Source organism: Rhea pennata, chromosome 9, assembly GCF_028389875.1.
Source record: "Rhea pennata isolate bPtePen1 chromosome 9, bPtePen1.pri, whole genome shotgun sequence".
Lineage (NCBI taxonomy): Eukaryota > Metazoa > Chordata > Aves > Rheiformes > Rheidae > Rhea > Rhea pennata.
The window spans coordinates 2,718,663-2,730,861 of NC_084671.1; the positions used below are offsets into that span (position 1 = coordinate 2,718,663).

At 53.9% G+C, this 12,199-nt stretch overlaps 1 protein-coding gene across 2 annotated transcripts in view; it reads left to right on the top strand.

The window, feature by feature from the left end:
- The first annotated feature begins 1,201 nt into the window (after positions 1 to 1,201).
- The window catches only part of SCHIP1 (schwannomin interacting protein 1), a 31,279-nt gene continuing 20,281 nt past the window's right edge, over positions 1,202 to 12,199 (top strand). Inside the window, exon 1 of one of the 2 annotated variants that reach the window (XM_062582241.1) lies at positions 1,202 to 1,376. In XM_062582241.1, the coding sequence (XP_062438225.1) occupies positions 1,347 to 1,376 (30 nt within the window). In that variant the 5' untranslated portion in view covers positions 1,202 to 1,346. Of the gene's footprint in view, positions 1,377 to 9,977; positions 10,243 to 12,199 lie in introns of those variants that run through there. The other variant, XM_062582240.1, reaches the window with a different exon arrangement.

Here is a 12,199-nt window from a genome sequence, read left to right on the forward strand (position 1 = left end):
GCCCCTCGGACTTGCCCGCTCAATGGGTAGTCGCAAACCGGCGCAGAGCAGAGCAAATCTCTGAGTTGGGCTTTTTCGCTGGGTCCCGCGGCGCCTGGCTCGGACCACGTCGGTCCTGTGCTGTGCGCCGGCCGGTAAGGAGCAGCCTCCTCCCGGGCAGCAGGCCGCACGACGAGGCAGCGCGCTCCCCTCCGATGCCACCGAGCGGGTAAAGTAAATGCTGCCGCTGACGGGGACTGCACCGAGCCAGGCCTTGGGAAGCCGCCGCGTGGAGCAGCGCCGAGTCGCTTTGCGTATCCAGTAATTCAGCAAGAAGTAAGAAAAAGGCCTAATTTCAAACTTCCTCTGTCCCTTACGGTGCACGTGATTAGCACTGCCTAACAAATGTCTGTGAAAGCCTGCTCTTAGAAACTTATTTGGAATATAATTTTTTTTCTTTTTAAATACAGGCTAGGTTTTTAAAAGCCGTTTGTAAATGAGGAGGCCGATCCTTGCGAGAGGCAGGTCATCGATAGGCGCCGAAAAGCGCCGCCGAAGTGGCTAAGCTCCAGCGGGCCGCGGCCGCGCTTTGGCGTTCAGGGGAGTTACCCTGTTTCTGCCCCTCCGGTTGGAAACAGCCCTGTTATACCGCTTTGGGGGAAAACGGTCTTGGCCTTCCCGTTCCCTTGGTAGCAGTTTAACTTCTTCGGTATTTCGAGATGGGTTTGCTGAAGGCCGAGGGCCCCTGGTACCGGCGAAGCTGCCTGAAGCCGTCTTCGGGCCGGGATAGATAGAGGTGTCGTTTCGAAACGCCCAGGCTGCTGCTTCCCTGATGCAGTGCTGCTGTGGCAGCTTTGGCAGCTACGGAAAAACTTTGTAGCAGTAGGAAAATCACAGTGCGAGTGCGGTTTTGCATGCCCAGATCCACGGACGGCCACAGGTCAGGGACGCTCGAGCACAGCATCCGTTCCCTTTTTTATTTATTTTTTTTTTCCCTTTGGCCATTTTCCCTCTAACGAGGCCAGCAGCGCTGCCACATCGCGCCGCACCAGAAGGTCGCACCAGCCTCAGCCTTTCCTTTGTGTCGGAAATATAATTGGCGGCTTGTGCCGGCAGCGCCCGCTCCCTCCCTCCCTCCCTGCCTCCCTCCCTGCCTCCCTCCCCCCGGCCGGCTCGCGCGGCTCCCGCGGGGCGCAGCACTGCTCGCTCCTCGCCGGCGACGGCACTGCCGCTGCGCAGCATCCATCTTACGCTGCGGGAAGCGCCGCGCGGGCTCGCTCCTCCGCGCCGGCCCATGCCGCAGCCGCGAACCGGGCCGCCGCTGTGACCCTCCCCGGCGCGGCCTCCGCGCCGGATGATGCGCGGAGATGGTACACCAGGAAAACTGCTCCTACCAGGTGAGGCGCGCCGGGCTGCTTCCTGCGGCCCCCCGGGGCAGAAGCCATCGCGGCCTTTCGCGTATGTGATCCGTCCCCGCGGGCAGATGGACGGACAGATGGGGTCCCTCGGACCCTGTCGTGGGGCGGGAGCCGCTCGGCAGCGGAGGGCGAGCCGTAGAGGAGGCGGCTGAAACGAGGGAGAAGCGGGAGCTGCCTGCGGCCGCGTTCGCCGCTCCCTGCTGCGTGTCCCTGCAGCAGCGCTTCAGCCTGCCGCGGCTCCTGCGCGCAGCTGCTCCGGGGGAGAGAGCAGCAGCAGCCGGGCGCTTCTGCGGCAGCTGCGCCGAGGAACGACTGTGCGCCGCTCACTGTGTCCGTGTTTATGCCCGATAGCTGACCCACGGGATAATCTCTTGCAGGTGCAACCATGGCGTTTCACTAAATAACCAGTGTCGAGCTGGGGGTGAATTTGGGGCGACCACAGCTTCCCTGGCCGCAGCGCCGGCAGGGTCACGGTCCTGCCGGGCCTCGGAGAAGGGTCCCGGCAGTGGCCCCAGCGCTCCCGGTGCCTGGGCACCGGCAGGGCCGCTCCGCGGGGGCAGGGGGAGCTTGGCGCCCGGGCAGGGTTGGTCTGCGGTCTCCTTCGAAGAGGGTCCCTGCAACTTTGCGCACCTGCGCGGCTGGGGCGTGACTGTATCGGCAGGTCGTTAAGTCCGCGTGCCGCTGAGAAACGCGTTCGCGTGCCCGTGGGGAGAGCGTTGCGCCGGGTGCCTGCAGGCCGAGCTGGACCCGCGCGACGAGGACTCTGCACGGGCACCATTTCCTCCACGTTTCTCTCTGCAGCTGCGTTTAATTCAAACTTTGGTCTGGGCCTTAAGACAAAATCTCTCTTCTTGTAACGCACAGCACAAAGGGAAAAGATACTGAAGTGCAAGTACATATAGAAAGGGAAGAGTCTAAAAGATGTTTTACCGCAGATATTTAACGAACGCCTCTGAAAATGAACTTCCATTTTGAGCTCCTTTCAAATAAAATCCTGCTTTTTCAGCCTCCGTTTCACTGGAGGGCTGTTTCTGCCTGTTGCTCCTTGGCATTTCAGTAAATGGCAGCGTTGTTTTCGCGCGGCGGCCGCTCTGCCGACGTGCGTGCAGAAGCATAAGGGTTAAAGTTGTCTGTTGTTTCTCGAATGGGAGCCGTGACTAAGGGAAGGTGCCCGGCTGAGCCGAGCTGAGCTGGGCTGCTGCGATGCGGCTGGGTCGCAGTCCTGCATGTTAATGCATTCGTTTTGTTGTCGCGATAGCACTGCTGCATTTTATCTATTTTAATCTCCTTGCTTATTTATGAGCCATTTCCGCTCCTCCAAAACAAAAAATACCGTCGTGAAAATAGCCGGGAAGATGGAATGCGGATCTGTGCTTTAGAAAAGTCCGTCACAAAAGCAAGCTTGCAAACGCAACGTGTTTATAAACCTCCCTGCTGCATTGCAAAGAGCAGAGAAACCCCCCTCCCTCCCCCGCCACACACACACACAAACCCATTAACCTAAAGGCCACGTTTTAATCCTGTTGTGGTCAGCAATCCAGGGTTTAGTCTCCAACTGGAAGCCATGAATGATTGGATTTGGGCATGGCAGGCGCAGGGGGAAGGGGGGATGGCAGTGCTGGGCTTTCCTGGCGGCAGCCAGGGCCAAAGGCTTTCTGAAGTTGGTCCGGGTTAATGAGAGGTGCAAAATAAAGTAGATAGAAAAACAAGCTAATGCACCGGGAGGACTTGAAAGCACATTCATTTTAGAGAAATTCAGCATAAAAATTAATCCTGTGAATTACTTTGTAGTGGAGAAATGAGGTGTGTGCTAAGAGCAAGTGTCGGGAGCTCAAAGGGCGTAAGATCGAGGATGAGGCCGGCTGCCACCTGGGAAAGACGGTATTTCTGTCGATGCGCGTTGCCTTGCCGCCCGCGACGTGTTCAACGACGTGAGTTGTTCCCGCTGCTCTCCGAAACGAAGCCAGGCCACCAGCTCCCCTAAGCTTTTGGACGTGTCTAGTGCCCTTGGTGCTCGGGGGCTCTGCACCTTTTCCCCTCTGCGTCGTGGGTCTGCGTTTGGGCCAGGATCCATCAGCATCTGAGCTCTGTTCAGTGGCCGCTGCTAAAGCTCCCAGCTGATTAGTGTCATGCAAGCTGCTGCTGCTGCCCTTAATATTGGTATTGACTGATGAAAGCAGGGAGCATTTCATCTTCCAGCTGTGCCCTCTGATCCTGGCACGCCAGCCATGGCCATCAGTGCTGTACAGCTTCCCTAGCAGGGGGAGATTTTTTTTAAAAAACTCCTTTTTTAACCTCTACAGAATATTTAAATAAGAACATGTAGTCTGAAGGCTACAGTAAATCAAGTATAAAAGGAAACTGTAATTTTTCTTATAGTTATTTCTCTTTTGCTTTTTCTGTCTTAGTTATTTGTTTTCCTGTGCCAAACATCTTGTTTAGGGCTCTGTTTTTCTCCTACAGCCAGACAAGAGCAAAATCAGCTGTTGCACATTGGTTACAGTTTTGGGAGGTGCTGAGCTTGCACAGAGTAAAGGCACAGTGTGTAAATCCAGACTTTAATACAGAAATTAAGTTGAAGTTGAATTTTGTTCTACTGTATGTGTATTAGCAACGCTTTGCTGACTTGCAGCCTTAGCCAGCGTTTTAGTTTATATTCTGTAAATGCATGTTTTCGTCACTGTCCCGCAGGTCCACCTTTGCGCAGAACAACACTTTAATGCTTCGGGCTGTTCCCAGCTTTTTCTGTGTTTCCTTTGCCCTCATAGTAAGAACGACCACGAGCAGCCGGGGCAGGAACATGCTCAGGTCCGTAGCCTTTCCATGCTGCAGAAACACAAGCGGGTAACGAGACCATATTCACACCGTCTCCTTGGGTTGTTTTCTAGTGCGCCTTTAAAAGCTGAGCAGTGCCAGGGCATCGAAAGGCTGGGAGCCGACGGCTCTGTGTAACGTAATATCCTCCAAGCGGGAAACTGCCCCTGGGAACCATTTTCGGTTTCGCAGCCGACCATCAGTCACGAGCTCAACTCACACTGTTCACAGGAAGGTCGCCACCTGAAAGTGTCTCCAGGCTTTACGTGTGCAATGAAAATTAAAAAAAAAAAAAAAAAAAAAAGATATGAATAATTAGATTGTATTTCCTTAGAAATCCTGGAACTAGCTCAAAAAGCAGGTGCCTCTGGAGAGTCGTGGCTAACTCAGTCCATGGGCAGGATCTGCCCAGGCGGAGTTTGGAGGGCCCCGCTGCCAGGTTGGGCTGAGAGTGACGGAGGGCAGGAGGATCGGTGCTAAGTCTTGGCTCTGCCCTCTGTGCGCTTCCCCAGGCAGGTGTGGGGAAGCACTTCCCCGCTGCAGCCTTTTCGTTTGTTTTTTTTTGTTTGTTTGTTTTTGTTTTGTTTTGGGAGGTTTTTGCATATTTTATAAGGAGACGATTCCTTCTGGAAAGAACCCTTTTAGCCAAGAAGCATTGCTGTGGCTGAAGGTCAGACTGGCCAACCTGGAGGGGATGAAAGGTGGAAGGAAAGGGCAGTGACTGGCCGTGCTCTGAGCAGCAGCCGGGCTGTAAAAGTAACAAGCTTAAAATGTGCTCATTTAAAAAAAAGAGAGAGAGAGACTTTTATTAGGTTTCTTGTATTTGAGATCTTTAGGGCTCATAGTTTGTAGGCTTTTATGGCAGTTATAAATATGCGTGTCTTTTTCATCTAAGCGAATATAAATTCTTAAGTGAATATAAATTCTCATGATAAAATATAACCCCAAATACCACAAAATCCAGGCTACAACCCTGGAAGACCCAGCAGTGCTGCTGTCCTCTCTTCTGGGGCTGGAGCAACAGTCAGGACAACTCTTCTGCCTTCCAGAAAGCTGGAGAAATGCTGCAAAGTGTTACAGCAAAGGCACTGAAATTTGTTTGATCATGCAGCATGTTAATTAATACCAAAACAATTGCAATAAAAAAAAGGGGGGGGAAACAAGGCCTTCTCCCTTAGAAGGTATATCTGGAAAAAAAAGAAGAAAAAAGGTCTACAAAATACATTGGAAGTATTTTATGTGATAAAGCTCGGGTAAACGTCTTCAGAGAGACGCTATGGTCAGCCTTGTCCCTGAATTCGTCCAAGTGCCCTGTGCCTCTGCTCTAAGGGGAAGGATACGGCGGTGGCGTTTGTTCAGCTCCGTGCGATGAAGTGGGTGTTCTGTGAAATAGTTCTGCCAGCCTGACGTTTCTCGGACAACCCGGCTATCAAAATCAATTTGGTAAGCTGTGTGCGCGGAGGGTAAACGAGCAGCCAGCCCTGGCGATTTACGGACTCGGAGGCTAGAAGTTGCCTTTCTGGGTCAGGGCATCGCACTTTGGGGACACGAACGTCGGGTTTTCCGGAGGGGCGCTCAGGGTGCTTTGCGGAGACCTTCACCGGGAATTTAGGTTTTTTACTCTGACTCCTGTTACCTAGTAACAAGGTTAACTTGCAGTATTTGGAAAACTGATCCTGACTGAAAAGGGTGCAATGGTTTTTTTCTCTCCCAGCCTCCGCATGATGGAATATGCTCCAGGAACCGATAGGGGGTTTTTTAGTGACTCGAATGAGCATTATGCATACACGGTAGAGTTAAATCTAGATACTTGCTTGTCTATAAGCAATTAGTTTGTGTTTAAAGTGCATTAACATGATGTGTCCTATTTTCTTGCCTTGCTTTAGGAAAAAAAAAATAGCAGTAGTCTTTAATGCTCCCCCTCCAACAGGCATTTTGAGCGCAGAGGGGAGTCGGGTGGAAGCTGGGGTGTGAGAAGGACGGCCTGTGAGGAGAGCAAGGCCGGGCCGGGGCTTCCTTAGGGGAGGCTGCGTTTTCCTGCTTGCAACAACCTGAGGGTGAGGAGTGCGGCGTGACTGGGGTGCTGAATTCGGAGGGGCGACAGGGGCTGCGTCCCCAGCTCGGCTCCTGACCTCCGGGCAAGCCGTTTCCTCCTTTGTGCCCTGCTTCCGCTCCTGGGCTTTGCCTGTCTCTTCTCTTTAATGTTAAAAACTTTTTCAGGCAGGGGCAAACTCACAGTGTCGCTGACTGTGCAGCACCCAGCGCTGGTAATCCACGAGCTGCGCTGGGACTGCGAGCGCTGCACTAATGCAGACAGACACAGCTGAGCAGAACTGCACTAAATATGCCCATTATAAGTTTTCTTTTTATGTTATAAAAAGAAAAACAGCCTCAGGTTGTTACGCCTGTCTCTCTCCAGCGCTACCATTTACATTCACCAAGTAGAGTAGCAAGTTTTGCAGCCGTAACCATGGAATCGAGTTTCATAGCTGATGCAATTTGACGTGTACTTTTCTTTACCCAAGAGGAATCCTCAGCTAACAGTGCCAAAGTTAAGCGTACCTGGTATCGTAGCCCCCGCCGCTGCTCTTCGGTTTGTTTCAACGCTCCGTCAAGGAGGCACGCTGTCCCATGGGTGTGCGCGAAGCCCGCACGGGTTGCCGGAGCGGTGTTATCAGGCTCGGGCGGCCGGGCCGGGTCCTCTGCAGGTGCCTTCACTGTCCAGCGGGAGAGGAACTGGGGGGTCCAAGGTTCAGCTGCTGCATTGAGACAACCCTAAAATTCATTTGTCTCCTCATTCTGATGTGCACGTTTCAAAGCAACGTTTTCTGTGTTAGCAGTGAGCCCAGGGGAGACGTGATGGTTTCTGCAGCAGCTCTGGCTATGGAGAAGGCAACCCAAACATGACTCCAGAAGCAGTTATAGTGGGTGCAAAGGGTCCTGCTTTATCAGACCCAGCTGCATGTCCTGGAATATTTCCGTGTGACTTTGTCATGTTGCCTTGAATGAAGATGCTTTTTAAACCAGGGTTTTCACTCAAGATTGTGGTGGAGATAAAATCTGTACGATCAGCCTTAATAAACCCGCTCTGCTGGAATACGCCCATTTTTAGCCTGTTTGATGGTCTCTCCCCAGGGTTTGTCCTGGGACAGTCCCAGTACACATCTTTGCAGCAGGGTTTGGGCAACAGGCCAGAGGTTAATTAGCCTGAAAGCTTAAATGAGGGATAAAAAACTTAAATTTTACATGGAAAGTGCTAAATATATTTTCAAGAGAATATCTCTCCCTTTAGAAATTCATTTTGAGAAGGAAGATGCGCTGTTAGAGGCCAGCCGTTGTGCGTGACGGGGTGCCGCAGAGTTCCCCAGAGTTGCAAAACTCTTCAGCCTGACTTTGGTTCTCTTCAGCTGCACAAACAGCAGTTTCCAGGCACGTGAATTGCGCTAACGGTGCTTTTGCCCAGCGGACCTGCTCAGGAGCGAGGTGGGTGCGTGTGACGGGTCGGAGCTCCTGCCCTGAGCAGAGCAGCCGGGGCGAGAGGCGGAGGCGTTCCCCCGCCACGGACGGGGAGGTGAAGACACAGAGATGAAGTGGCTTGTCCTGAAGCGGATGGGCGGCGTGTGGCAGGTGGAGGAAACGACCCTGAGGCCCAGTCCAGTGGTCTTAACTGCAAAATCCTTCCTCTCAGACTAACTGATTTTTTTCAGATTTATTGCACTTCTGATCTTAAATGTGCACAATTTCTTGATGAAAAGCTGTGCTCTTCCACGAAGTGGGGAGCTCTTCTGTACCATTCGATTGAAACTTTTTTGCATTCCCCTGCGTGTGCATTTTCATCAGTTCTTCTGTGTGTTTCAAGGTTTATCAGTTATTTGGCACCAGCCTTTTTTGCAGTGATTTCTAAGTGTTTATAGAAATAAATGGAACAGGTGATGCATATTAAACTGCTGCAATAGGCTACAGGCTTTACTATATTCTGAGCAAAGATATACTGGGAAACCAAGTCATGTTATCAAAACAGACATCAGGGTCCCTATTGTAAGGAAAGGAAGTTAATTTTAGTAAGACTGGGAAATAACACAATGAGTCAGTGGCAGAGAGGAACCAAAAATAATAAAATATACAGCTAATTATAATTCCCAAATGAAACAAAGTAATTACAAGAGAGCGTCCTAGAAAAATAATTGAATTTACACAATTCTATTTGTTATTACTGTTTTCCCTGAACTTTCGGAGTAGAATAGTGCTGTGACGCATGTCCTTAAAGCTGATAAACTAAACAGAAAATGCATTTGGGGGAAATTATGGCAGTATGATTTGGATGTATCATGTAGACACAAACTTTGTAGGACTATTAAAATTATTCATCTTAACATACAGCATAGTCATGTCACACTGGGTATCGGTACTGCTGTTGTTACAAGTAAATAAGGAGGGACTTGAACATGGACTTTGGAGATTTGGGAGACTCGTAGACTTTGGAGATGCAGAAGACCTGCTGCACGCAGTGAAACCATGCGACCAAACCCTTCTTCTGACCTATTCATTGATGTCTCTGGTCACATATGTGGTGGGGTGTCGCAGCCTGGTGCACCTACTTTTGGCCCACCTTTGGAGAGCAGCTTCTCAGCAAGGTGCCTTCAAGCCAAGCAGGGTCCAAATGCCTCTGCGACCCTTCTGTGCGCTTCATTTGCCACTGGATAAGAGCCACGTTGCTGCGAGCCCGTGTGGGCAGCATGGGTGCCCTGGCTCCTTGCTGCCAGCCTCGGCGCCGTGGGAGGTCTCCTTGCCTTCACCCACGCACTGCCTCTCCCTCCCTCCCTGCTGGCAGCTGATACCTAGCAAGCTTTTCACACCTGCAGTGAATCTGGCATGTTTTAGATCTCAGCAAGGATTAAACAGGAACTGTATCAGGTTCAGGAACAACATGGAGAGCTGAAATGTTTGTGAAGCTGTGGGCCTCACTGCGTAACTGTTTTAAAAACAAATGTTAGCTCTAAGAAATTTGGAGGTCGGAGAGAGGCAGAAAACTCCTCGTGGTGGCTGCCTGGCTTGAGAGCCGGAGCCGACGCGGGTTGCTATATCCAGTAACACCCCTCGACCCCGTACCAGTCTCTGCTGGCGCCGCTCGACCTGGCTCCGGAGACGCGCGGGCCTGGTGGCGAGTCCGGGCTTTGTGCTGGAGCCCTCGGAGCGCTGTTTGCTGAGCCCTGGAAACCTTTCTTGTGCCTAGAAAAAACTGCTTTAGCCAAGGAAGAGCGTAAAGTCCCCGAGGTAGGTACAGGCAATTTGTAAAGGCTGAAAACGTGTTACAGTAGTCTTGCTGTTACTGCCTCAGTGAGAAGACTGAGGAGCTCCTCTTGCGACGAGCGCGACGGCGGAGGTGCGTGGGAATCCGCCGCTGCCGCCCTGCAGCGAGCCGGCCCCGCACGGGCGGGCAGGCGGGCGGACAGAGCAGCCCCGCTCCCGAGCGCCGCGCTGTGCTGGGGCCGTTCACGTTTAGAAAATCCCGGGAGAAGCCCCCTTAGGTGTGCGTCCCGCAGCCGTGCCGGAGCCGCCGCGCTTCGTTGGGGCGCGAGGCGCCGGGATTTTCCCCGCCCTTGTGCGGTCCGCGAGGAAGCCGGCTGGGGCTATATTTATCGCGGGCTGCCGGCGGCTCGGCTCGGCTCGGCTGCCGTCAGCTGGCCGCCGCGCGCCGGGGCTGCCTCTGCCTTTATTAGGGAAAAGCGCGGCGCTGCGGGGAGGCCGCGCGCAGGAGCGCCGGCGGCGCGGGGACGGCGCCGGCTCCGAGCCCCCGGGAGCAGCGCCGGGAGCTCGCAGCTGCGAAGTGCAGGCGCGGCGGTTTGAGGCAGGGAGGAGAGCGCTGCGGCAGCCGCGCGGCATGGGCTGGGGCCGCGGGGGCCCGGCGAGGAGCGTCCCCTCGGCCATGAGCGGGTCCGAGGGTTACAGCGGGAGTCAGGCCGGCGGCGGGCCGGATGACATCACCCGCAAAGCATCCGCCGCGCTGGACGTGCAGGGGAATTATAAAAAGGTGAGAGACAAAAAGCGCCCGTCTGTCTCTGCGCTGTCAGCCTCTATCCGCGGACGGGAAGCGGCCGAAACCGGCGGCGCTGCCGGCACCCGCGGTGCCCGGCCACCCCCGGAGCAGAGGGGCGAAGCGTGCGTGTGCGTGCACACGTGTGCACACGCGTGTGCGCGCCGGCAGAGGGAACCGCTCTGCGGGCAGCACCTCCCGGCTTCTAACGCGCCGCGGCGTTCGACGAGGCTTCGCCTGCTTTTCTCGCAACTTCATTTGGAGGAGTGTTTCCCGCCCTGGTCTTCGTTACCTTCAGACCCCTTGGGCTGAAGGCAACTCGCAGCGTAGTTTGAGGGACTGTAAGAGTTTGATGTTGTTTTGCATTTTTCTATAAATCCTTGGCGAAGAAAAAGATACTAAAACAAGTGTTTTGCGGTCGTGACTTTTTGTAAATCCAATCATAGCCTTTGCACTTTAGAGCGGTAAAAAAAAGGCCCCGTGTATGGAGCGAGAACTTTAAATATAGTAATTGTCTGTGTCTGGTAATAACAGGCCCCGGCAAAAATAGCCGCAGCTGCCCGGCCCTGACGCTGCGGGCCGGTACATGCTCTCGCGCCCGACCCGGCCGTCCCGGCACCTTGTGCCCGCCGCCGCCTCGCGATCCCCGCGATGACCCTCCACGGGCGGGCGGGCGGGCAGGCGGCCCGCGAGCTGCCCCGCGTCCCCGAGAGCCTCCGCCGGCTCCCGCGGCCTCGTGAGCTCGGGGCGTTTTAACCCTGTGCCTCGGGCGACGCGCCAAAGCCAGCGTCGCTTTGCGGGGTTTCCTTCGTGCTGAGCGCTCGTGGCGTTCGGCAGTCGAGACTTCCACGTGTTGCTCTTCCTTACGCGTCTCTGGCGCAGCGTTTATAAGCAGTGGCTGATGCTCGCTCCCGTCCTGGTGCAGATCAGTGTTATTCTACAAAGAGCGTCACCGTCCATTTCGGAGAGCATGCTGCTTTGCCTGCCGTACGTGGTTTTAAAGTACAGCGCGGGGAACGACAAATTGCTGTTACACCTGAATTGCAAATAAATATTTGATGTGCAATTTTATGGGCTGTTTCAGATGGCATCTTTAATGAGTAGAGGCTGTTAATACAGTTGTCTGCACACTAAATAAATCAGCCAAACAGACATATGGAAAAGAGCAGTCCAACTATTACTACTTAAGTGACACAAAGCACGGACTGTACTCAAATTCTCAGGAAGGAGCAGAAACCCGACGGCGGCCGTGGCTTCTGCTGCCGCCTTGGAGAAGGTCGGCGGGGGAGAGGCCGCAGCGTTCGTGACGCAGGTGAGCCCCATCGGGACGCCCCCGCGGCAGAGGTTTCGTGCAGGCCGAAGGCACGTGGTGCGCCACGTCGTGCTCTCGATCAGAGCTGATCTTCTTGTACCTCCAAATTTACATCAGTGGTACCATGTAGGTAGATAGATGGATGGTATATACAGACTTCTGTATCCAAGTGCTGACAGATGAGCGATCAGCTAACGACCCAAGCAGCTCTGCTGGCTCCTGACCCTCCTGAACACACTGGATAAGTTCTGGAAGAAGCCAGGGATGGTCCAGAAATGGCACAGACAGAAAAAGCTGAAACGAGGCAGCTGGGGGACGTGACCCTGGCCGAGGAGCCCGCACAGCGCTGGGCGTGTGGACGCTCTTACAGGCAAAACCAGCCAGACCTGGGAATTCCTCTCGCTGCCGAAGACGCCGTTCTCTAAACCACAGGTAGCTTTCTTGATAGCTACAGCCACGTCGCCGGGAAGGGAGCGGCGGAGCGATTAGGGTACAATTCGCTCCGTGCGATCTGCAAACAACGGAGAGCGAATTGCAACGCGCTTGCAAGCAGCAGTGGTGAGAGTGTGCGATAAGGGCTGGGGGATAGCGCGTGTGCCGGTGCTCGTGAACTCACTGCTGCGCTTTTGTTGAAAGCCTGAA